This window comes from Chelonia mydas, chromosome 7, assembly GCF_015237465.2.
Source record: "Chelonia mydas isolate rCheMyd1 chromosome 7, rCheMyd1.pri.v2, whole genome shotgun sequence".
Taxonomy (NCBI): domain Eukaryota; kingdom Metazoa; phylum Chordata; order Testudines; family Cheloniidae; genus Chelonia; species Chelonia mydas.
The window spans coordinates 52,280,287-52,305,480 of NC_057853.1; the positions used below are offsets into that span (position 1 = coordinate 52,280,287).

The window sequence follows — 25,194 nt, forward strand, 5'->3', positions numbered from 1 at the left end:
GGGGCCGGCTGGTGACCGCTACCAGGGGGGAGGGGTGTCCAGCTGGGAACCGCCGCTGCAGCTGGAGGGGACAGCCGGCCCAGGACTGCGACTAGAGGGGAGCAGCCAGAGACTCCCACTGCTGCTGGTGGGGGGAAGCCCAAAACTGCCGCTGTTGGGCGGGAGGGTGTTGCAGAGGATCTCATTCCATTCCTGGGCAGTGGAAGGGCTTCTGCGTCATGTGGTGTCCCCAAGAGTGGACGACTATTTGATCATATGTTGGGTCCAGCAGGGGTTGTTGGGGTCATCCCAGATGGGGTCTCTCCTTTACTTCTCCATTGTTAATACTGCTGCTTTGGCAGTAGCTGGGCTAAGTTTCTGTTCCCAGGGATTTCTAATGCAGCTTATGCGCCTGTGATTGTTGCCACTAGTGCCACCCAGTCTTAGAAGGTTCAGGGTGTTTGGTGTGCTACCAAAAAAAGTTATCTGTACAAAACATGCCAGAGACAGGAAATAAAGATTTTCAAGAATTTATAACTCAGCCAAATGTGAATGGAATTTCCTAGCACATGCAAAAGGCACTTCCCCAAACCTATGGCTATTACCCTGCTGTGATCAAAGACCTGCTGCACACAATGGAGGTCTGAGAGCTTCTCAAAAGAAAGTTCTAAGAATCTTTTATAATGAAAGATGTTGAGCAACTCAAATACAGGAGTCACTGTTAACTCCTACTACATTCACTGGAACAATGTGATCGATGATCCCAGCAAAAAAAAAAAAAAAAAAGTTTTTGCCCCTACCTTCTGTTGTCTGGAACCTGGATTCTTGGTTGGGTTTTATTGGCTGACTGCTAACATTCTTGGTGACAGGAGAGGCAAGCTGTTTCTCCAACAAGAATTTTATTTTTAAAAATAAATTGATGGGATCCCTTTTTGAAAATCAACCCAATTTCTAGAGACAGAACCTGCCTCACTTTCAATATTTCCTAAGATATCTGAATGAGTGTTGTCCATTATAGCTACTACCACCTTTGTACAACAAGACAGAAGCTTGTACAAAGACATAAGACAGTACAGACCATCAACCTTAAAAGTTTTCCAAGTGATAAAGAAATGCAGAAATTAAAGGAGCCAGATCTTTATAGAAAGATAGTATCTCCCTGTGGTGTAAGAATCATTCAATACAAACAGAATGTAAAATTCAGGGACCTTTGCATCAGAAATTAAATAGTGATTGATCTTTGGTTTTCTTTGCTGTGACCTCCAAAGTCCAGTTTCCCCAACAGAACCAACAAAATGTTATCAATTTCTCCTAAGGCGTCAGACAACTCATAGGTGACAAAAAAAAAGACCAAGAATTTTTTTGGAACCATGACTGACTTGGTTTTTCATTTTTCATGCAGTTGGCTTGTCACCAGCCACGTGATTCTTCCTCCCTTCCCACCCGTCCCCACCTTTTAAAAGAAGACCTGTGAGCACAGAGTAAAGGAAGACCTCCTTTCAGGCCCTTTATTACTTGCTGGTAGAAGCAGTGGTGGATTCTCGACCAGATAATGGCATCTTACTAGTTTCCCATAACTGATTTTTTTTTTATTCCAAACTGACTAGTTTGCGATTTGAAAGTCTAAGTCCAAGCATAAAATGCTTCTGACCTGATACTTTATTGTAATGTTCCAAAACTTGAAATAATACCACTCTTGTGAAGGAGGAACCAAATACTACAGTCAAGATGTCAGATGAAAAAAGATCAGTTAACTGCAAACTGAAGAGAAATATTCAAGTAGAAATTAACAGAAGATTAAAAATTTTAATATGATAGGACCACCACCACCTGACATCAACATTCCATGTGAGGTAACTCCTACTTGTTTGTCAATGGTTTTATCAGACAGAACGCTTGATATCACAACACTTGTATTTCATTAAAATGAAATAACTGATACACTAAATATTTAATAGCACATAATTTTTTAAAAACGTATTTTCATCCTCCTTAATTACTGATATAACTACAGCACTTTCCATATGAACAGGACCACTTCAAGAGGTTGCTAGGCAAACAAGTAATCTAACAATTTTCCATAAGAGTAACTCGGATTCTTGTACTATTACATTATATTGCAATTTTATAAGTCCAAGGTTTTTCTGAGAAAAAAAAAAAAATATCCACACTATCAAGATAGAAACACACAAGTTTTCAAATTAAAATTACACGGACATTTAAAAAAAAAACCCTCTTATGATGAGAAAACAAATCAAACTATAGAGTCTGATTCATTTTGTACATTCTTCACACAGTATAGCTATATTTAGTGAGAGCATATATAAACCCATTATAAAAGTTTTGCCGAATGTTAGAGGCAATATGTTAGAAAATGCCAAATTATATAATTTTATACAAAAATTAAATTTAAAATATAATTCTATGTCAAGCTGTGAAACTAACACCACAAATTTGTTTACTTCAATATTATTAATAGCTAATAAGAACCAAAAGACTTTTCATATTTAAGTTTAGAGGGCTAAATTAAACTTGATCTTTAATACATTGATTGATTTTTAAGGCAACACTTAGCTTTTAGGCGCTCAATCCTGCAAAGTGCTAAGAACTCTAGCCCTTCTCCAGTAAAGAACTTAAAGTGTGTGCATAAATTAAAGACCAAACTCTAAATGTCTTGATCCAATTACATTACTCTAGAAACTAAGTTGTTTAACTGCAATTATGCCTATGTGTTTGGTATAATAAAATCCATGATTACTCATAGAATCATAGAAGATTAGAAGAATATCCAACCTAGACCTCCCCCACTGCAACCTGAGACCATTGCTTCTTGTTCTGTCTTCTGCCACCACTGAGAACAGCCGAGCTCCATCCTCTTTGGAACCCCCTTTCGGGTTCTTGAAGGCTGCTATCAAATCTCCTCTCACTCTTCTCTTCTGAAGACTAAATAAGCCCAGTTCCCTCAGCCTCTCTTCATCTTCTTTGCAACAAAAAAAATAAAATAATAAAAACGCTGCCCCTCAATCCAAGTGTCTGGATCCTGTTTCGTGCTTACAAAGAGTCAGCAAAAACTAGAAACTAATATATTGACATTTTCAAAGAGTGACATTTGAAAGGAGTCTTACAAATCCCCCACCCCCAGTTTTTTAGAAATACACAAACATACTCACTCTCTTAATGTCATCTAGTGTGTTTATTTCTGGTGAAAGTCCACCATGAACACAAAGAAACTGTTGGTTTAAAAGTGCAGCAAGAGGGAGGCAATCAAAAGCTTCCATACAAGCATCATAGACTCTTTCTGAATACTTTATTTTACCTGTAGAGAAGAAAAAACAAATCATTAAGACTATTATGCAACATGAAGAAAATACCATATTGGTGTTTTCAAATTTAAAAACAGTTTTATATGGCAAATACTAAAAATAGAAAAATGGCACATTTTATTAAATTTAAAAATCAAGACATAGGCAAAGCTGCTTCAAGAAAAATTTCTTTCCAAAATTTAAACTTATACTTGCCTCTTCCTCTGCATCCTCAAGTATAAAATGTGGACAAAGTGTTACAACCAGGGTGGACAAAAATCAATGATTAAAAAATAAAATAGGATTTTTTTTATTTAAATCGGATTTTTGATAAAATGCTTTTTGAGGAAAAAGCCTATCTAAAGATAGTTTTAATGAAGATATCTTTGAGTTATAATGTATCTCATCAAGGAACAGGGATTATAAATTCTAATTCTATAGTATGAGAGAATATATTAATGTAATGTTTAAGAAAGTTTTGTAAATGAGTTCCAATAGTTCATGGATTAGGGACCCAACCTTATGAGGTTCCAGGGGTTTCTGTATGGATTATTTAGGTTAATCTTTCTATCTACCCAATGGAACTCAGTGCTCAGGCTAGAAGATACCATCAGAGATGCTTAGTTTTGCAGTTCTCAAACTGTGGATTTGTGTCTCCAGAGATAACATGCTTGTTAACAGCAAAAATGTTTTTTAAATAAATATGTATAGGTGAGAAACAACAGACCTCAACCCTATTGTCCCTCTGCAAATTTGTGTACACAGAGTCAATGCCTTACTTCTCTCTAAAAGTGCGAAATTTCAAAAAGTTCAACGAACAGAAGATTGTTGGGAGCAGAATAGATCTGGACAAGGAGAAGAAGCCTAGAGATAAATGTGAGAAGGGAGGGACAGGCAATAGAAACAAAAGTGAAACTGTTTGAGCAGCATATTCCAGAAGTCTTGAGGTCTTTCTGAGTGTAGCCTTCATTGATTTGAGATCTACCATACCACTAGAAAGGAAAAAGGCAGCAGGCCGTAAAAGAGACCCAGTTTGGGAATCATAGAGTATTAGTGTTGGAAGAGACGTCAGGAAGTCATCTAGTCCAAGCCTCTGCTCAAAGCAGGGCCAACACCCACTAAACCATCCTAGCCAGGGCTTTGTCAAGCCAGGCCTTAAAATCCTCTAAGGATGGAGATTCCACCACCTCTCTAGGTAACCCATTCCAGTGCTTCACCACCCTCCTAGTGAAATAGTGTTTCCTAATATCCAACCTAGGCCTCCCACACTGCAACTTGAGACCATTGCTCCTTGTTCTGTCATCTGCCACCACTGAGAACAGCCGAGCTCCATCCTCTTTGGAACCCCCCTTCAGGTATTTGAAGGCTGCTGTCAAATCCCACCTCACTCTTCTCTTCTGCAGCCTAAACAAGCCCAGTTCCCTCAGCCTCTCCTCATAAGTCATGTGCCCCAGCCCCCTAATCATTTTCATTGCCCTCCGCTGGACTCTCTCCAATTTGTCCACATACCTTCTGTAGTGGGGGAGGGACCAAAACTGGACGCAATACTCCAGATGTGGCATCACCAGTGCCGAATAGAGGGGAATAATCACTTCCCTCGATCTGCTGGCAATGCTCCTACTAATACAGCCCAATATGCCGTTGGCCTTCTTGGCAACAAGGGCACACTGCTGACTCATATCCAGCTTCTCGTCCACTGTAATCCCCAGGTCCTTTTCTGAAGAACTGCTGCGTAGCCACTTGGTCCTCAGCCTGTAGCAGTGCATGGGATTCTTCCGTCCTAAGTGCAGAACTCTGCACTTGTCCTTGTTGAACCTCATCAGATTTCTTTTGGCCCAATCCTCCAATTTGTCTAGGTCACTCTGGACCCTATCCCTGCCCTCCAGCATATCTACCTCTCCCCCCATCTTAGTGTCATCTGAGAACTTGCTGAGGGTGCAATTAATCGCATCATCCAGATCATTAATAAAGATGTTGAACAAAATCAACCCGAGGCGCTCCGCTTGATAACGGCTACCAACTAGACATTGAGCCATTGATCACTACCCGTTGAGCCCGACAATCTAGCCACCTTTCTATCCACCTTCTAGTCTGTTCATCCAATCCATACTTTTTTAACTTGCTGGCAAGAATACTGTGGGAGACCGTATCAAAAGCTTTGCTAAAGTCAAGATATACCACATCCACCACTTTTTCTATATCCACAGAGCCAGTTATCTCATCATAGAAGGCAATCAGGTTGGTCAGGCATGACTTGCCCTTGGTAAATCCATGCTGACTGTTCTTGATCACCTTCCTCTCCTCCAAGTGCTTCAAAATGGATTCCTTGAGGACCAGCTCCATGATTTTGCCAGGGACTGAAGTGAGACTGACCCGTCTGTAGTTCCCCAGGTTCTCTTTCTTCCCTTTTTAAAATATGGGCACTATATTTGCCTTTTTCCAATCTCTATCATCCAGAAACCACCATAGATAAGTTTGTGATAAGAGCTAGCAGATTACAAAAAGAGGTAATTGATGAAAAAATTGCCCAGTTTATGCAACAAACTCTCCATTCCGTATGATTGAGAACCCACACTTCATTAACACGGTTCAGTCATTAAGACCAGGATACAGTCCACCCAACAGAGCAGATGTCGCAGGCAAATTGCTGGATAAAGTGTATGAAAGAGAAATTGAGCAGTGTGCAAAAGGTCTAGAGGGTAAAATTGTTAACCTGAGTCTTGATGGGTGGAGCAATGTCCACAATGATCCTGTTGTATGTGCTTGTGTGACAACAGTAGAAGAGAATGTCTTCCTTACAGAAACAATTGATACATCAGGAAATGTACACATAGCAGAATACTTACAAGAAGTAGCAGTAAAAGCTGTAACAAACTGGAAAAAATTCAAATGTCTAGTATGCAGCTTGGTCACAGACAATGCTGCAAATGTATCCAAGATGAGAAGACATTATTTAGAAGAGAGTCCCAAGCTTATAAAATACGTTGCAGTGCTCATTTGATGCACCTCCTAGCCAAAGACTTCAGTGTTCCAGAAATAAAGGCTAATGTTGTAGAAATTGCAAAATACTTCCGTAACAACCACTTTGCAGGAGCTGCTCTGAAAATAGTGGGAGGAACCAAGCTAACTCTCCCACAAGATGTGCGATGAAACTCAGTAGTGGACTGTTTTGAGCACTATCTCAAGAACTGGCCTAATCTGATGACAGTTTGTGAACAAAATTGTGAAAAAATAGATGGCACTGTCACAGTTCTCAACATTGCGCTTAAGAGAAATGTTGAACACATGCTGAGTACCCTGAAGCCTATTTCTGTAGCCTTGAACAAAATGCAGGGAAGTAGCTGTTTTATTGCCGATGCTGTTGAAATTTGGAAGGAACTGAGTGAGATCTTAAAAAGAGAAACGACAGAGTTAAATTACAAGCATTAAAAAAATGAATGGGGCAAGCTCATTTTCTTGCAAATATTCTCAATACTCGGTACCAGGGTCAAACCTTAACTGCTGAAGAAGAGGAGTTGGCTATGACATGGACATCCAGCAATCATTCCTCCATAATGCCAACTATAACTTCAGAGCTAAGGGTGCACCATTCAAGAAATATATGTTTGCTGATGATGTTTTCATAGAATCATAGAATATTAGGGTTGGAAGAGACCTCAGGAGGTCATCCAGTCCAACCCCCCTGCTCAAAGCAGGACCAACCCCAACTAAATCATCCCAGAGGGGGCATTGTCAAGCCAGGCCTTAAAAACAGCTAAGGATGGAGATTCCACCACCTCCCTAGGTTTTAAAGTAAGTCACACCAATGAACTGGTGGAAGTCACTTGAGCACTTGGATTCAGAGACTGTTGAAGTGATAATCTCACTTAAACAGTAGTAACTTCTTCTGCCGGTGTAGAAAGAATATTTTCTTCCTTTGGACTAATTCATTCCAAATTGAGAAATTGTTTGGGACCTGGAAAAGCAGGAAAGCTTGTTTTTCTTTTCCAGATTATGAACAAACAGGAAAATAAAGGTGAAGACGACTGAGTTAGCTGCAGAATGCAATATTTTAAGTTTCTCATGTTGACCTGGCTGACATAGTCCATTTAATTTCTTTTTTTTAAATATTTCATTTAACTATTTTAGTTAAAAACAATTTTAACAAAAACAAACCAGATTTTAAAAAACTTGAATGTTTAACTAAATTCAAAAATTCACATGCCTGTTCTGTTAAAATATTATATGTTTGCTGTTGAAGAAAAAAAATCCAGAATACATAACGTTGTTTTAGTTAAATAAAACAATTTAAATGTCTCTCTGGTGATGTTCTCCTCCTAATACAGCATGGCAAGAAAATCCTCCAAATATTAATGAGTAAGCTGTGGAGATAGTTCACCTCCCAATGATTTCATAAATATCTGCTTCAATTACCTTTGGTAAATGAAATAACCAAACATTCATTTTCTGATATAACTGTAAAACTAATCTGAAAAGTTTTCAAAATAAATCACTGTTTAAAAATGTATAGTGTGTACCTTCTAAAAATGAAACCTACAGCTATCTCTGAGTTGTGAAGAATATGTATGAAGGTTACAACTACCAACAAGAATGCACTTTTATGTAGAAAACCATGATTAAATCGAGTCTTCCTGACTAGTGATTTAAATCAAATCCACCCTGGCTATAATTTTTTTTTAAAATGTTAAATAATACAGAAAAGTGAAAATAACGTAAAATCCTGTAGTATAGCCTATTATACAGAATAATAAGGTATAAATGGTGAGTTTCAGATCTTTTAGTGACAAGGCCAAGGACTTTTGTGCTGATGTTCCACAAATTTCCATAAAAATTAAACCTCAAAAGATTATAAAATATACAAATAGACTATAAAATATATCTTTACAGAGTCCAGTTCTGCACACACTTGCTTCCACCATGCTTATAATGGCTTGTAGTTCCATTTAAGTCAATACAACTATGCATGAGAATGTTTGCAGGAGCAGTCCCTTAATAGCATTTCTAGATATTTTTCTCAAGAGATAACTGTAAAACAGAACGGAAAGTACTAGTTTGGTAGTAACCCAATACTATATTCCGATATAGTACTTACATTCTTGCTTAAAGGTAAAATATTCTGTGAGGTGTCTGCATTCATGGTTGCCTCTCAAAAGAAATAATGTATTTGGATACAGAATCTTCAAGACCCATAAATACAGCACACACTGTTGAAAAACAAAGGTTTACAATGATGAAACAAAATAATTTACAATAATTTTTATTGAAAGGTTGCCAACAAAAAAAACACTGTCCCCTTATGAAGAAAAAGAACATTAACAATGGCTTCAAATGTGCACCACTCAAGGTACTATTTTGAATATTGACAATGAGGATCATTTCATAACATTTCTCTCCGGATTCAGACGACAAATTCAGCATCTGAATTATGCAAGCAAGTTTTTACTTTCCTCAAAAAACAGTTAAAAACAGGCCTCAGGAAAAAAGTGTACTTCAGTGGATGTTCATCGATAAAAATATACTGTCAATTTAGTACAATTCTGATGAGTTTATCTGTGGAGACATCTATTGTTCATATAATCTGACCTCAAAGTAAAGATTCTAGAGATTAATTGGTAGAGGAAGGGAGAGAGTTTTGTTGCTTTTTTTTGGTAAAAACTGAAGCAATGACACAAAAAAGCTTATGTTTAAAACAGCAACACCCAGAACACCTAGAGATTATTCTGCCCTTTTTATTTTTAAAAACAATTTCTTAAAAAACATTACTGATGTAGCAAAGTTGGAAAGTTAATTCTTATTCAATTATCAGACTTTGTATATGGTGAAATCACAGTAATGAGCTTTATTTTACCACTACTGCAATTACAGAAAGAAAACCATACTTCCCCTATTTTCAGAAGAGCATCAGGGGAAAAAAGTCCCTTAATTTAGGATCCATTACTACCTGAGACAAGAATGCGGACAATCTGGGGCTTACATTTTATTATTCTAATGCACGTTTTAGATTGAAACTTATTTTTTCCTCTATGATCAAACTACACTAACCTGATTCAGAGATTATTTTTGTTTGTTTGTTTGTTTTTTTTTTTAGACAAACAAGGCTAAATCTATCATTCGCTCTAGTCTCTTTTATTAAAAAACCCAAAACTGTTTTTGGGGGGAATAGTAAGCGTGTATTCACACAAAAAAGGATACTTTAATTTTTTTTTAAAGATACATTTACTGTGAAATATATCCAAAAACACTTTTTAACATAAACGAAAACCCCAAAGATTAATTCAAATATCTGACAGCAAAACAATCCTTAACAAAAAGAAGATATATATTAAACAAAATCTTCACATTTTCACATTTAAAAAAAAAAATACCTGCCAGTCTTTCAGTATTTCCATAGCTATAAATTGTTCTGCTGTATTTCAAAGAATATTAACACTTTATTAATGCTTCCCAGCCAGCAGCCCAGTCTGCTGACAGTTTGTAACAAAGGAAGTACTAATCAACAGATAAGGATAGAGGCTGAAGACTTTTACAAATTTAAAAGGTAATTATTATTGACTAAGTAAATTTGTACATTAAATGAGCAAACATATATTGGTAAGAGAAGAGACTGGCAAAATGGTAGCTTCCTTTTGATTCTTTAGTTATTTATATTTAGGAATTATTTAAACAAGCCATTGGAAATTTGCACTTTAATGTCAATTCATGCAGTAGTAAAAATACATTTGCCTTTACAGCAGACGGTATGTACAAAACCAAAAAATCCCTTTAAATAACACACCATTGTTGTAGCAGTACCTTTTCTGCACTGACATTTGTTTTAAAATAAGTGAGGGATGGGCACAGTGTGACCCACGAAACTCTTCATGTCACCTTATTTTTAATACGGAAGTGCAGTACAGACAATTTACAGGTCAACTTCATCTTGATGCAATAGCTTGGACTTACTTCATACTGGAACCACAGGACAGTTTCCACAGGACTCTCCCTTTGATATTAAAAATTAGGGCATCTGACTATACCGTATAAAGTGAGTTCAGTCTTCAGGTTCCTGTCTGAGTGTTATTGCAGCACTCAAGTGGGCAAGGTCTATCTATTCCTGCTCTTGACTAAGGTTTTATTTTAACACTGGAAAGAGTTACTGAAATAAACATGCTTCAAAATGAACTGTTTAACAATAGGTCTCTGAGCACAAAATTAAAGTAAAGATCAAGTATTTTTCTATCAGGGACTGAACAGTTTATTTACCAAAGATTGCAGACAGAATAAGATAAGAGATTTAAAAGTGATCAAAAACATAAAAATTTTTAAAAGGTCCAGGTCAAACTGGATAAAACATGTTGGATAACCAAACAAAGACTATAGCAGGAATTTCAGGGATGGAGGTGATTTTAATCTACTTTTCTTTCCTTTGCATATGTCCACAAAGCATAGCCCTCCCATGCTCTTGCAGTAATCCTGCTCCAGTCAAATACCCCACTATGAACTGTGCTGATCCATTAGTAGCCACTCTGTACAGCACTGAAGCAGGCAAGTCACTCTATGAGAAAAAAGCAAGTCTTATGAACGATTAAGTGTTTTTTTAAAGTTTATACTAGCTAATATCACAGGCATATTATTAAAAAGAAAAGAAGTCCCCACTGCCAGAGGGGATAAAATGAGTCTGCTTTTATTAAATACTGAATATAGTCCCAACTCCAAAGCATTTCATAGCTCTTGTGGTTGTAAAGCTTGAATAAGTTCCAATGGTTTAAGATACGTTGTTTCCAGATGTTCTAAAAGGATGCAAATACAGCCTTCACATCTGTCAAGAACAGTGTTTACAATATAAGCAGAAGCATTTCTGTAATCAACCAAAACAGGACATGAAAATTCAAGGAATGCTGTGGGGAGTGTCCTTCATTTTAACTATTTTTTATATGTTGATTTCTGAGGCATCACTGCATTATCTTTTGCTTATCACACCAACGTAAAACAGCACTGTGCACACACCTGAATGGTACACATATGCATACTGCTTCTGAAATATTACAATTTTAAAATACTACAAAATAGCATGCATTATGCCCTAGCGTAGACTACTTAAAAAGCTATGCCAACAAATATATTTACAACTTAATTTGTGTCAAACTTTTTTTTAAAATTAACTTTAAAATTTAAAGGCACTGTCAAGTTAAACTCTAAATTTAATCTACCATCCAACTCCTTCTGGACCAGTTCTCCAACACTTCCCAACTCCTGGACCAATGAAGCTTGAGAGAATCTCAGAAGCAACAGGATACAGCATACTTCGTGCCCCTGGCTACATGTTAAGAGCATGGACTGTGAATGCTACAGATGCCCTACAGTCCATCCTCTGCAAAGATGGCTATGGTAAGGCGGGGAAATCAGTAGGGCTGGTGGTTCCAAAAGGGCAGGCTGAGGCACTAGTCAGTATGTCTTTGTTAACTGGTCTTTGGGATGGAATGAAGCATAGCGAGGAAGAATTCACATTCAGAGGTCAGAAGAACTGTGTATTTTACAAGAAGATAAAAAAAGTTTTCTTACAGTAAGGTTTAGGACAGAACAAATTAATGTATACAGTTACCTCTATACTAAAATAACCTCTGTCTACATAGTCACCAAGGAAGAGGTATCTTGTATTAGCAGGTGATCCTCCAACTTCAAACAGCTTCATTAGATCAAAGAACTGGCCGTGAATATCACCACACACTGAAACAAAAACACTGTTTAAATGAACATGAACTCTCTTATTTATGGGGGAAAAAATTTATAAACTAACTACAGAGACACAACATATTTTCCTAAAGAAAGGTTCATTATTCTTGTCTGGTAAACAATAAAACATGTTGATTTACAACTAAATATAGCCTTTACACTAAATTTGGTACTTCTTTTTTTGCTAACAAGTAGGATAAGCTATATCTAGACACATTTATTTAATCAATTAGATAGTTTAACATTTATTCAAATTCTTAATTTTCAGTTATTTTAAAAAACGGTGAATGACATTTCTTTATTTATTAGAGAATTAATTTTTTACTCATGTCAAGCTGCATTGGGATAAAAAGTAGAATTAAATTAAATATGCACAATTATTTTAAATTATTTTTTAATTTAAAAAAAAGTGTATCAAAACATATTTTACATGTAAAACTAACTGATTTTTTAAACAAAGGAAGTATTACCAGTAATTAGTGAATTGAACTGATTATTTCTGGTCATCATGTTTAAGATTTTAGAGCTCATCTCCTCCTACTTCATTTTTATTGACAGACTGGGAGTGGAAGACAAGCTCTCCTGCTTTTTTCAGTTTCCATTCGGTTTTTCAACTCTGAATGAGCTATTCATTGAAGTGAACTAGTTGAATAAACTGAAATGACGACAGTATTCTCTCCACACCTGCAGAAGAGGCGACTGCCGTCAAAAGCTGGTTTAACAATTCAACAAGTGCTTAGCTAATGACTTCCACCAGTTCAGTGGTTTGACTTTCTTGAAGACTTTGGCAGCAAACATGTACTACTAAATTATTTTTTAAATTCAACTGTAATGATTTTAATAGAGTATAATAAGTTTAGACCTAAACATAGGATAAATTGAATTTGAAATTATGAATAGGTTTATTTTAAAAAGAAAAATGCATTTAATTTAAACTTTTAAAATATCTGAAATAAAAAATTCCATAAATAATCAATTTGTATTCACTCTGAATGGCAGCTATATAATGTAAACAATACATTTTTAATCTGATTAGTTGTCTTTTAAAATAAAAAGTTAAAGATTAAAGTAGCATCTTTATCCAAGTCAAATATGGTCTGTGACTGGTCAGAACCTGAAAGCATTACAGTATCTTTTCAAAAACAAAAGCCATTTCAACTTTCCAACTGGATCAAGCCCTTTCTATTGTACTAAATAATACACAACAGTTTTAGCAGGTTAGTCTTAACTTCTTTGAGTTAAGACTACCAAGAGATCATCACATTTCACATGAAAACTTGGATTCTTAGGGAAAGCAATCATGAATATTCCTCATTCACAACTCCTGTTCAAAATATTTGTTTCAGCAAATGGATGCTCTAGCACCATCCCACAAATTTTAGACTGCAGTACAATCCAATCTTCTCTTTGAAGCTCATTTTTCTCTTCTGGATTATTACATCTTTTAGTAACATTTATTATTGTTACGATTATAGAAACTACTTTGCCTGTTGACATTGTATTACCAATCCTACTGCTTTTTCCAGACAGGTTTTATTCCTTCCCTTCTTCCACATAATTTTTTGATGTAACATTATGTTGAGTACTCAAGGAGAGTTATACAAAAGTAGCTCTGAGGGAAAGTTCAACATGATTGTTAAGATAAAGATATCTTTACATTTATTTTCCCCCCCAAGGAAAGGCCTTCTAATGAAAATTATGTGAAATTTTTACTTTGAGCATCAAAGATATAAACTAAAGGTATTACCTGTAATTGGAGCTTCAACTTCTATTATAGTTTTCTCTCTTCGTAGAATTGCAGCACCCTCATTGATGATTCTAAGTGCAATTTCTTCATCTACCCGACCTTCTTTTACTAAGTGGTTCTTCAAAATGTCAACCCTAGGTTTTCCATCTATATCAAACACTTCTTCAGATGACAAGCGATGTGTTGGTGGAAAAGGGACACCTAAAATTTAAAGAGGTGAGGAATATCAATATTAGTAACAATTATTTTCTTTAAAAATACACTAGATGTAAACAGGGCAGAACTGAACTATACTGATTAGCTGCCATGCAAAGTGGGATAACATTTACCAAATGTGTTTTTTAAATTTACACATTTTGAAGATATCACAGTGACACAGTGAGATATGTCTGCTCAGATTATTAACTCAGGCATGTACTAGCTATAAAAATAGTGGACACTGTAACTGCACAAGCCTGGACATGCCCAGACAGCAGCAGTCCCTGAGAAAGGTGTTTGACACTTTATTGAAGGACTATCCCTAAACCAATTTATTTGAGCATGAACTTTCGTGAGCTACAGCTCACTTCATCGGATATATACTGTGGATCCGATGAAGTGAGCTGTAGCTCACGAAAGCTCATGCTCAAATAAATTGGTTAGTCTCTAAGGTGCCACAAGTACTCCTTTTCTTTTTGCGAATACAGACTAACACGGCTGTTACTCTGAAACCTATCCCTAAACCATTAGACAGCAATGTGAGGACATAAATTTAGTTTGTGTCAATTACAGGCCCACTCCCATGGAGCAATGGTCTCTCTACACAGGGGCCCACAAAAAGAGGCAAGCGTGACTGGTGAGGCAGAAGCTTCTCAATATGAGAGCACGTCACAGAGATGGAGGACCAATGTAGGAGCAGGGTCCTGACACCTGACCATCCCCACACGAGGATGTAAGCAGCACACATTAGGAAGGCCAAAAAAGAATTTGAAGAACAGCTAGTCAAAGATTAAAAAAAAAATTGCTATTACTTTTTGAAGTTCATCAGAAGCAGGAAGCCTACTTCACAACCAGTGGGGCCACTGGACAATCGAGATGCTAAAGGAACACTCAAGGATTATAAGGCCATTGCAGAAAAACTAAATGCATTATTTGCATTGGTCTTCAAGGCTGAGGATGTAAGGGAGATTCCCAAACCTGAGCCATTCTTTTAGGTGACAAATCTGAGGAACTGGCCCAGACTGAGGTGTCATTAGAGGGGGTTTTGAAACAAACTGATAAACTAATCATTAATAAGTCACCACGACCACACAGTAGTCACCCAAGAGTTCTGAAGGAACTCAAATGTAAAATTACAGAACTACTAACTGTGATATGTAACCTATAGTTTAAATCAGCTTCTGTACCAGATAACTGGCGAGTAGCTTATGTGACACCAACTTTTTCAAAAAGGCTCCAGAAGTGATGCCAGCAATCACAGGCCAGTAAGCCTAATTTCAGTACCGGACAAATTTGTTGAAACTATAATAAAGAACAGACTTATCAGACACATAGAGGAACATGACTTGTTGGGGAAGAGTCAACATGGTTTCTGTAAAGGGAACTCACACCTCACCAATTTACTAGAATTCTTTGAGGGGGTCAACAAGCATATGGACAAGGGGAATCCAGTGGATATAAAATTTACAAAGATTTTCAGAAAGCCTTTGACAAGATCCCTCAACAAAGGCTCTTAAGCAAAGTAAACTGTCATGGGATAAGGGGGAAGGTCCTCTCATGGATCAGTAACTGGTTAAAAGATAGGAAACAAAGGGTAGGAATAAATGGTCAGTTTTCAGACTGGAGAGAGGTAAATAGTAGTGTCCCCCAAAGGTCTGTACTGGGACCAGTACTGTTCAACATATTCATAAATGATCTAGAAAAAGGGGTAAACAGTTGGGTGGCAAAATTTGCAGATGAAACAGAACTACTCATAGTTAAGTCCAAAGCAGACTGCAAAGAGTTACAAAGGGATCTCTCAAAACTGGGTGACTGGGCAACAAAATGGCAGATGAAATTCAGTGCTGATAAATGCAAAGTAATGCACATTGGCAAACATAATCCCAACTATACATATAAAATGATGGGATCTAAATTAGCTGTTACCACTCAAGAAAGATCTTGGAGGCATTGTGGATAGTTCTCTGAAAACATCCACACAATGTACAGCGGCAGTCAAAAAAGTGAACAGAATGCTGGGAATCATTAAGAAAGGGACTGATAATAAGACAGAAAATATCATATTGCCTCTATATAAATCCATGCTATGGCCACATCTTGAATACTATGTACAGATGTAGTCACCCCATCTCAAAAAGATATACTGGAGTTGGAAAAGGTACAGAAAAGAGCAACAAAAATTATTAGGGGTATGGAACAGATTCCGTATGAGGAGATATTAAGGCTGAGACTTTTCAGCTTGGAAAAAAAGACAACTAAGGGGGGATATGATAGAGGCCTCAAAAATCATGACGGGTGTGGAGAAAGTAAATAAGGATGTGCTGTTTACTCCTTCTCATAACACAAGAACTAGGGGTCACCCAATGAAATTAATAGGCAGCAGATTTAAAATAAACAAAAAAGGAAATATTTCTTCGCACAACACACAGTCAACCTGTGGAACTCTTTGCCAGAGGATGTTGTGAAGGCCAAGACCTAACAGGGTTCAAAAAAGTACTAGATAAATTCCTGGAGGATAGGTCCATCAATGGCTATTAGCCAGGATGGACAGGGAAGGTGTCCCTAGCCTCTATTTGCCAGAAGCTGGGAACGGATCACTTGATGATTACCTGTTCTGTTCATTCCCTATGAAGCACCTGGCACTGACCACTGTTGGAAGACAGGATACTGGGCTAGATGGACCTTTGGTATGGCCAATCTTATGACTTGCAAGGAAGAAAGGGCAGGATGGACTCTGCCCAGCCTGAAATGCTGCTGAACCTCAGGCTCACAGAAAAAGTGAGCTCAGACTAAGGGAGGGTATGTCTCAGGACTTGTGCTATTTTCAAAGATCTGTAACTCTGAGTGATTTAGAAGTAAAGTCACTGTTGTTAAGAAAATCCTTTGCTGTGCCTATGTTCCTTCCTTTCCTGCCATGTAGTCCCTGAAGGGGTTAAACTAGAAACCCAGAGTACTTACAACCGAGGTGGAACGCTGAGGGAGCACGTGCAAGCGACTCAGAGGGTTTCAAACAACCACTTCAGGGTCTAGGGCAGCTGGATGAAGGCATCCTACATCCCAAGGAAGAAAGACAAGTCTGAGCCTGGGAATGTGCCCTATGGAGCCCTACCAAATTCACGGCCGTGAAAAACGTCACGGAAAAATGTCACGGACCATGAAATCTGGTCTCCCCCGTGAAATCTTGTCTTTTGTGTACTTTTACCCTATACTATACAGATTTCACAGGAGAGACCAGCATTTCTCAAACTGGGGGTCCCAACAAAAAAGCAGGTCATGGGGAGGAGCGATCGTAAGATTACTGTAGGGGGGTCAGGGTATTGCGCCCCGTACTTCTGTGCCTACTGCTGGCAGCGGCACTTCCTTCAGAACTGGGTGGCTGGAGAGCAAGCAGCTGCTGGCTGGGTGCCCACCTCTGAAGGCTGCACCCTGCCAGCAGCAGTGCAGAAGGGTGCCATACCATGTCAGCCTTATTTCTGCGCTGTGGCCTTCAGAGATGGGTGGCTGAAGAGTGACAGCTGCTGGCTGAGGACCCAGCTCTGAAGGCCGCAACACAGAAGTAAGGGTGGAAATACCATACCATGTCATCCTTACTTCTGTGCTGCTGCTGGCGGTGGCACTGCCTTCAGAGCTGAGCTCCCAGCCAGCAACCACCACTCTACGGCCACAGAGCCGGATCAAACAGAGAATGTATTTTTTTGCCAAGCCCATTCAACAGAAACTTCCCTCTCTAAACTCCTAGATATAAGCTGCTAAAACTCATGTCCCAGTTATGAGTTCGAAGATATTAGATCCCATTTTTAGATACACTTGGATACAAATCGTTGAAACTACTAAATACCAGACCTCCATTCCACCTAGCTCCTCCTTCCTCCTTTCCCTCCCAAGTCCCTTCCTACCCTCCTTTTCCTATTTATGTCTTCTCCTATTTTTCTACTGTAACTCCCACCCTAATGTGTTATGTCTATGTAGTGTTGTTTGGTTTTGTATTATCTGGTCTTGCAGCTTTGATGAGTTGTAAAACTGCATAATTCTACTGGAGACCCTATGAAGCATGTGGTATATGGAAACATATACCAGCAGTATGTTATTTATCTTCTTCAATTTTTTGTGTTTTCATATAGTAAATCAATACAAAAATATCTCAAAAAATAGGAAAAAACAAAGTAGTCAGAAAAATAGGATTGTATAGAACCATCACCTTATGGCTTGCCTGAACTCGAATAACTTTGGCAGGAAGAGAAAAGCTACTTTCAGGACCAGTAAACGCTTCCAAGCACCAGACCTGGATTGCAGAATATTCAAACCCCGCTCCAAAGACAAAATTATTGATTCCCTCATGCACTTTTCTATGGCACACATCACAACAGAATCTGAGTAGCTCACAAACTTCAATGAATTTACTTTCACTGCACCGAGAGATCAGAGGCATTATTATTCCCATTTTACAGATGGAAAGCTGAGGCACAGAGCGGTGAAGTGCCTTCCCCAAAGTTATCCAGCAAGCCAGCGGCAGAACTGGGATTAGAAACCAGGTCTGAGTCTCAGTCCATTGTCCACTTGGTCCTCTAGAGCAGTGGTTCTTGTAGTAGGAAGAGAGCCTGAGACATAAGCCCTTGTATTAGAGGCCTGGTGTGAGACAGGACCCACTCACACAGTCTGGCAAGAACAGGGCTGATATTGCAGAAATATACATTCCTAAAAAGTGCTAAGCACAGAGTACTCATGCAAACACATCCCGATATCAAGTGGTACCAGAATATCCCCATATCAAGGATGGTACAAAAACATTCCCCAAGGATAACAGGAGCACACTGACCCCTCCTAAAAGATAAGATCAGGATGACAGTACATAATACAGATGTTTTGATCAAACCAACACGTACAAGGCGATAACTAGCCACATCAGGGGGCAGTAACTAACTACCGTATATATTTGTTCATTAGCCCGTTAATTTATAAGCCAACCCCCCAAGATGGATAGGTAAAAATAGCAAAAACCATATGACCCTTTCATAAGCCGACCCTATATTTCAGGGGTTGGCAAACTTTGGCACCTGGCCAGTTAGGGTAAGCCACTGCAGGTTGGGATATTTTGTTTACTTGGAGCGTTCGCAGGCAGGGAGCCCCTCAACTCCCAGTGGCTGCGGTTTGCTGTTCCCAGCCAATGGGAGCTGCGGGAAGTGGCGCCACTTCCCACAGCTCCCATTGGCTGGGAACGGCAAACTGAGAGCTGAGAGACTCTGTGCCTGCAGACACTCCAAGTAAACAAAACATCCCGACCCGCTAGCGGCTTACCCTGACAGGTTGGGAGCCGAAGTTTTCCGACTCCTGGTATATTTTAAAAGTTAGCGTCACAAGAAACACTCAAAAAGTTTTGCTAGAATTATTTTAATGTAATCTAACGAAAAACCTATTGTTATAATAACTGAACAAATATGTATTCACCTTCAAAATTACCGTCAATATTTAAAATCAGTAAATGGGTATTTAAAACAAGTACCTTAGAACAATATGAGACTTTAAAAAGTCTTAAAATCCTTCAAGTCTGAATCACTCTCTGATTCACCAAAAACTTCATGAAACTCTGCTTCAATCACAGCTGCACCTGCATTGTCATTGTAGATGTTGGCAGTATCTTCTTCAGACCCAGATTTCTTCTCATCATCAACCTCTGTTGTGTCATCATCAAATATAGCATCATCTTCTGACCTGTCGAGTGCATTGCTGATACAGCATTTCCTAAATGATTTTTCTATCATTTCCGAGGGAATGGACACCCACACCTCCTCGATCCATTGGGCGACTAGATTGATTTCATCTTCATAAGATTCCCGCTTTTTGTCAACTTCATCATGCCTGAGCACATCCATTCAGCCCACATTTTGCATAGCCTGTCTTTAAAGGGTTTGTTCAGGCAGACATCAAGCAGTTGTAGAACTGAAGTTAAGCCTCCAGGTATTACAGCCAAAGTAGTTTTCATATTTTTGGCCACATTTTTCACCTCATCCATCTTGTATGCCCTGAACATGTCCCAAACGAGCATAGCAGGTTTCTTGAAAAGTGCTCCTGGTCTCTTATTCCACACTTTTGCCAGCCATTCAATAGTCTCACTTTCATCCATCCATCCCTTTTCATGTGCATATACGATGACACCAGCAGGAAATTCCATGTTTTTAGGCAAGGTTTTTCTTTTAAAAACAACAGGAGGGAGCTTTGATCCATTTGCCAAATATGATAAGACCACCCTTAAAATGGATTTTTTCATGGTCAGTGGTTTTAATTGAAACTGTTTTTTCACCAACACCAGTTACCGTTCTGTTGCTCAGGAGATCGAATGTAATCAGCGTTTCATCCATATTTTCTATCTGTGACAGTTCAAATGCATATTCCTTTTGATATTTTATAATAAACCTTTGGAAATATTCGATTTTTTTCTTCCAGATCTCTCAGCAGCTTTTGCGCTATCTTTGTTCGCTGACGAAGACAGAGACCATGATGGTTCATGAAGCAAGTACACCAACCCGGTGATGCCACAAACACTGACGGCTTTACTGACTTGTATTTGTCATCTTGTTTAGTCTGCAGAAGAATGAGGGGGGATTTGATAGCTGCTTTCAACTACCCGAAAGGGGGTTCCAAAGAGGATGGATCTAGACTGTTCTCAGTGGTAGCAGATGACAGAACGAGGAGTAATGGTCTCAAGTTGCAGTGGGGGAGGTTTAGGTTGGATATTAGGAAAAACTTTTTCACTAGGAGGGTGGTGAAGGACTGGAATGCATTACCAAGGGAGGTGGTGGAATCTCCTTCCTTAGAAGTTTTTAAGGTAAGGCTTGACAAAGCCCTGGCTGGGATGATTTAGTTGGGGATTGGTCCTCCTTTAAGCAGGGGCTTGGACTAGATGACCTCCTGAGGTCCCTTCCAACCCTGATATTCTATGATTCTATGATCTATGATGAATTCCAGTTCTAGTGACAATGCACCCATTTTGTCGACGTTCAACAACTCAATTACTGAGATCTTTCTCCAGCTCAGGAAATGAAGCGCACATTGTTGGGCATTTTTTCTTGCTTCTTGGCATGTATTTTAGTATTTTATTTTTTCGCCATTCTCTTACTTGCTTCTCATTGATACAAAATTCATGAGCAGCAGCGCAATTATTGTTTGCTTCCGCATATTCAGTAACTAAGTTTGAACTCTGCATGATAAGCAGACCCTTTTCTTTTGATTTCACCTTTGTTCATTTTAAACACTAGTATGATCATAAAATTATTATTATTATTAGTTATAGATTTTGTAGGACTTTATACAGGAATGTCACCTGCTTTATCACTGTCAAATTATTGTTCTTTGTTTATTTCAAAGCAGCCCTGTCGATTGACATGTGCATGGCGATAACAGGCTATTTAAATTTTATTAGAGATTCCACTGATTCTGCGCGTTATATTTTCATACTGGCTCAAGACTTACAAGGTCCATTGGTAGAAATACATGAAGAAATCAAATTACACAGTAGCGGACTGACACTAGTGCTAAAGTACTATCGTTCATTGTATTTTTCTGACTGGCTTGTAAGGTGTAGCATTTGTGAAATGCATGGGTCAAATGTCATGCAGATCTGCAGCACTGCTCTTTTAGTATTCATTTCAAGCCAATCTCGTCCACTAAACAAAGCTTTTGCAACTTTAAAAGGCTGCAGTATCGATATCAATAAATGGGCTGGCAAACTTCGGCTCCCAGCCAGTCAGGGTAAGCTGCTGGCGGGTCAGGACGTTTTGTTTACCTGGAGCGTCTGCAGGCATAGAGCCCCTCAGCTCCCTATGGTCACGGTTCGCCATTCCCAGCCAACAGCCACCACTTCCCACAGTTCCCATTGGCTGGAAACGGCAAACCGCGGCCACAGGGAGCTGAGGGGCTCCATGCCTGTGGACGCTCCAAGTAAACAAAATGACAATGTATTAGATATTCAATTCAATAATTCCATAGCGTTTAAAATCACATTTTGGTGTAGACCCATTTATAAGCCAACGTCCCCTCTTTGATGCTTCACTTTTTTACCAAAAATATTCGGCTTATGAACGAGTATATACAGTATGTCCGAGGCAGTACTAACTTATTTGTATCAGTGTATAAAGATTTATCTCAGAGGAAGTATCTTTGGCCAGCCTAGGCAGCAGCGGAAAGTCCAGCCACTGACTGAGGTATGTCCATTGTCATGGGCATACATGTGTTCATTTCCTCGTAGAGTCTACCTGGTGCTATCACCATGCTTCGTTGACAATAAACCTGCCTGGGTGCCTTCATACCTTAACAGATGTTATGGTCATTGGGCGGTTCGCTCAAGATCTGCTGTGCCAACTGTCTACGCAGAGCTGGGACAGCACACAGGGAGAACACACACACACCCAGCCAAACATCTCACACACACACCCAGCCAAACATCTAACAACATTGGTGACCCCAACTACTGACCTGGTAAGTAGGTGTGAGCTGTCCTCTGTAGGAATTGCAATATAACATGACACAAAACCACAAGCTAGGAAACGCCCTTAACCTCTCCCTGCTAATCCCCAACAGTTTAATAAGGTATGGATGTGCTGGGACTGAAGTGTTAACTCTCATGCTCAAACTCTGTCATAGTTACTGTTATGCTCTGGGCAGGGTTGATTAATGTCACTCAGTATAGTAAACTCTTAATTGTATTTATATTCTGTCCCTAGACAGAATATGCCTTTGTGTGGGTTTTGATTATGTTGTTTTGGTTTTTAAGGTGGCCACCTGGTTTTCAGTTCTCACATTTGCTTATCATTGCATCTATTTTCCTATTGATTAGAGAGCATAAATTGTTTTACTTTAAAAAGTTAACACTTTGGAGACTACAGAAGAACATATGATTGTAATATCTAAGATGCATCACTAAGCGGGATTAAAAATGGAACAAAGATTCTTGGTTCATTGTACTGTGTACTTTCAATTTTGCCTCAATCAAGTTGAAAGTCATAATATTGTTCATATTAAAAAAACTGGTTAGTCTCTAAGGTGCCACAAGTACTCCTTTTCTTTTTGCAAATACAGACTAACACGACTGCTACTCTGAAATAGGTAATATTGTCATTTAATAGGTTACGGATGATGATTCTGAAGGGTGTATGCAGTTGCTGCAAACTAATGGGTTTAATCTAACCTTTGATGAAGAAATAATAGCATGTAATGGTCCAAGAAAACAGAAATGCAGCAGGATGTGCTCTAGAGCAGTGGTTCTCAAACTTTTTTCTTCACAGACCACTTGAAAATTGCTGAGAGTCTTGGAGGACCACTTAATGATCTTTCCAAATGTTCTTTGTACCATTAGCTAACTATGATACAAACACTGATACTGTTCTGAAAGCAAAAAATCTGCAGGGATAAAATGTGTCTTTGAAATTCAAAGGCCTTCAATTGCTTATTCAGTGATCTACGTGCATATAATTAATATCCATCACCTTTAAACAATTCCTCAGAGTTTTAAACAATCTCCTCTTGGGATTACCTAAACTGTACTGCAATCTATTTTAAAGGACAGCTGGAAACACCAACCTCTTTGTATAAGCAGGGTTTGAAAGACCCACTTGCCTCCTCATCCAAGAGGAGAAGAAATATGGAGATGGAATGAACAGAGTTACTGCATCTACTTGCTCCTTCCACTGAAAGCAAAGCAGTCTAAGTGCCACTAGTGCTTTCCCAGGGAAACAACTGAGAGGACAAGCAGCCTTGCACCATAGCCTTTTCAGGGGGAGTCAAGAAAAAACTTGCACATGGTTTGTTGTATAAAGGTGACTGCCCAAAAGAGAGTGAGATATAAATTTAAAAAGTAAACCAATGGGGAAAGAATTGGGGGGTGGGGGTGCAGAGATGATGGGGATTTTTGGGAGAGCAAAATACAGGCTGACCCAGATGCCCATCACCCCAGCTAACTGCACTGAACACATATCCATATGGACCCCAGAATTCTATCATCGTAATCTGAGCACACAAGCACTTTTTCCCTTCCTGCTGGTGAAATGAGTATGGCCAGAAAGTAGTTAAACAGTGGCTTCTCCTCAATATAGGACATAATATACTAACAAATTCAAAATCTGTGGATGATCTGTGAACCCAAAGTTTGTTTGAACTGTTATAAGAGCAATAATCAATTAGTTTTACCACAAACACCTGTAAAAAGCACCAGAAAATTGTTAAATGTTACTGGCAAACAAGGAAAATAAGAGAAATCAGTTATATTTAATCATAATTTTGACAACATAACGTTGCAACTTCTGAACCACACAATACAGTAAGTACCGTGCAGGGACATTCAATGTCACTAACTGAAGCTGAATGGGGGCACTGCAGAAAAATTGCATTTTTCTCCATTCAGGAGAAAACAGTTATATTTTGTTTATTTAAAAGATACAGTAATAAAAACCTTGACACAGGACAATTCTTGGGTATTTAATGTCACAACTTCACTTCAGGCCTTTGGATGTCCCCGTGGATCATTAATTCACAGGAAATACCCTGTGACCAAGTCACTCACATTCAAGTTAACTAAACCATTAAAGACGAAAATAACTGACTACTTGAATAAAAGTACTCAGTAACCTGTGATGGTATGCCACAGATTTGTGAGATTTGTGATAGTATGCCAGACCAATCCAATCCTTGATTTAACTTCACTATATTCAAATTGTATATGCTGGACATTTACAACAATCATTACAAGAGAACATAAATATGTTTTAATTAGGCATAAAATATTTCTCAAGTACAACGTTCATATCATAAATCTGTCTGAGCAGGTAAGTGTTCTCACAATGGCTAAATATGGAGGTCAAACGTTTTTAAAATGTGGGTCACGCCCCAATTTTTTTCCTCTCTTACTGGAAAATCTGAATAACTGATAATACAGTATTTCAATCACTTTTTTGAGACAGCACTTTTGGCCATGGCTGACAAGACACACTGTTACCAGCAGAATGAATTATCTTGTCTCCAATCTCCTTCTCTCCCCATGCAGTTTTTCCCCAGTGATAAAAACTAAGGCTGTGCCCACACTACAGTTCAAACTATGCTAGTAACAGCCATCTTTAAACCATTTTTTGTTTTCTTTTTAAAGAATCATGTTACATCATGATGCTATGGACTACCTGGAGGCACAGCACAGAGCATCATTCTCAAGAAAAAAAATCTGTTCACAACGCATGGTAATAAATAACTTAGGCCTGATCTACACCTAAAACT

At 38.5% G+C, this 25,194-nt stretch overlaps 1 protein-coding gene across 26 annotated transcripts in view; it reads right to left on the bottom strand.

The window, feature by feature from the left end:
- The window catches only part of PPP3CB (protein phosphatase 3 catalytic subunit beta), an 80,257-nt gene that overhangs the window by 49,332 nt on the left and 5,731 nt on the right, over nt 1-25,194 (bottom strand). For all 26 annotated transcript variants that reach the window (XR_006292308.1, XR_005226098.2, XR_006292307.1 and 23 more), the window contains exons 2-5: nt 13,741-13,941; nt 11,863-11,987; nt 8,374-8,485; nt 3,150-3,295 (exon numbers count right to left, since the gene is read on the bottom strand). Coding sequence is in view for 16 of the 26 variants with exons in the window: in XM_043551746.1 (XP_043407681.1) it covers nt 3,150-3,295; nt 8,374-8,485; nt 11,863-11,987; nt 13,741-13,941 (584 nt within the window). In the remaining 10 variants the exon portion in view is untranslated. The remainder of the gene's footprint in view (nt 1-3,149; nt 3,296-8,373; nt 8,486-11,862; nt 11,988-13,740; nt 13,942-25,194) is intronic.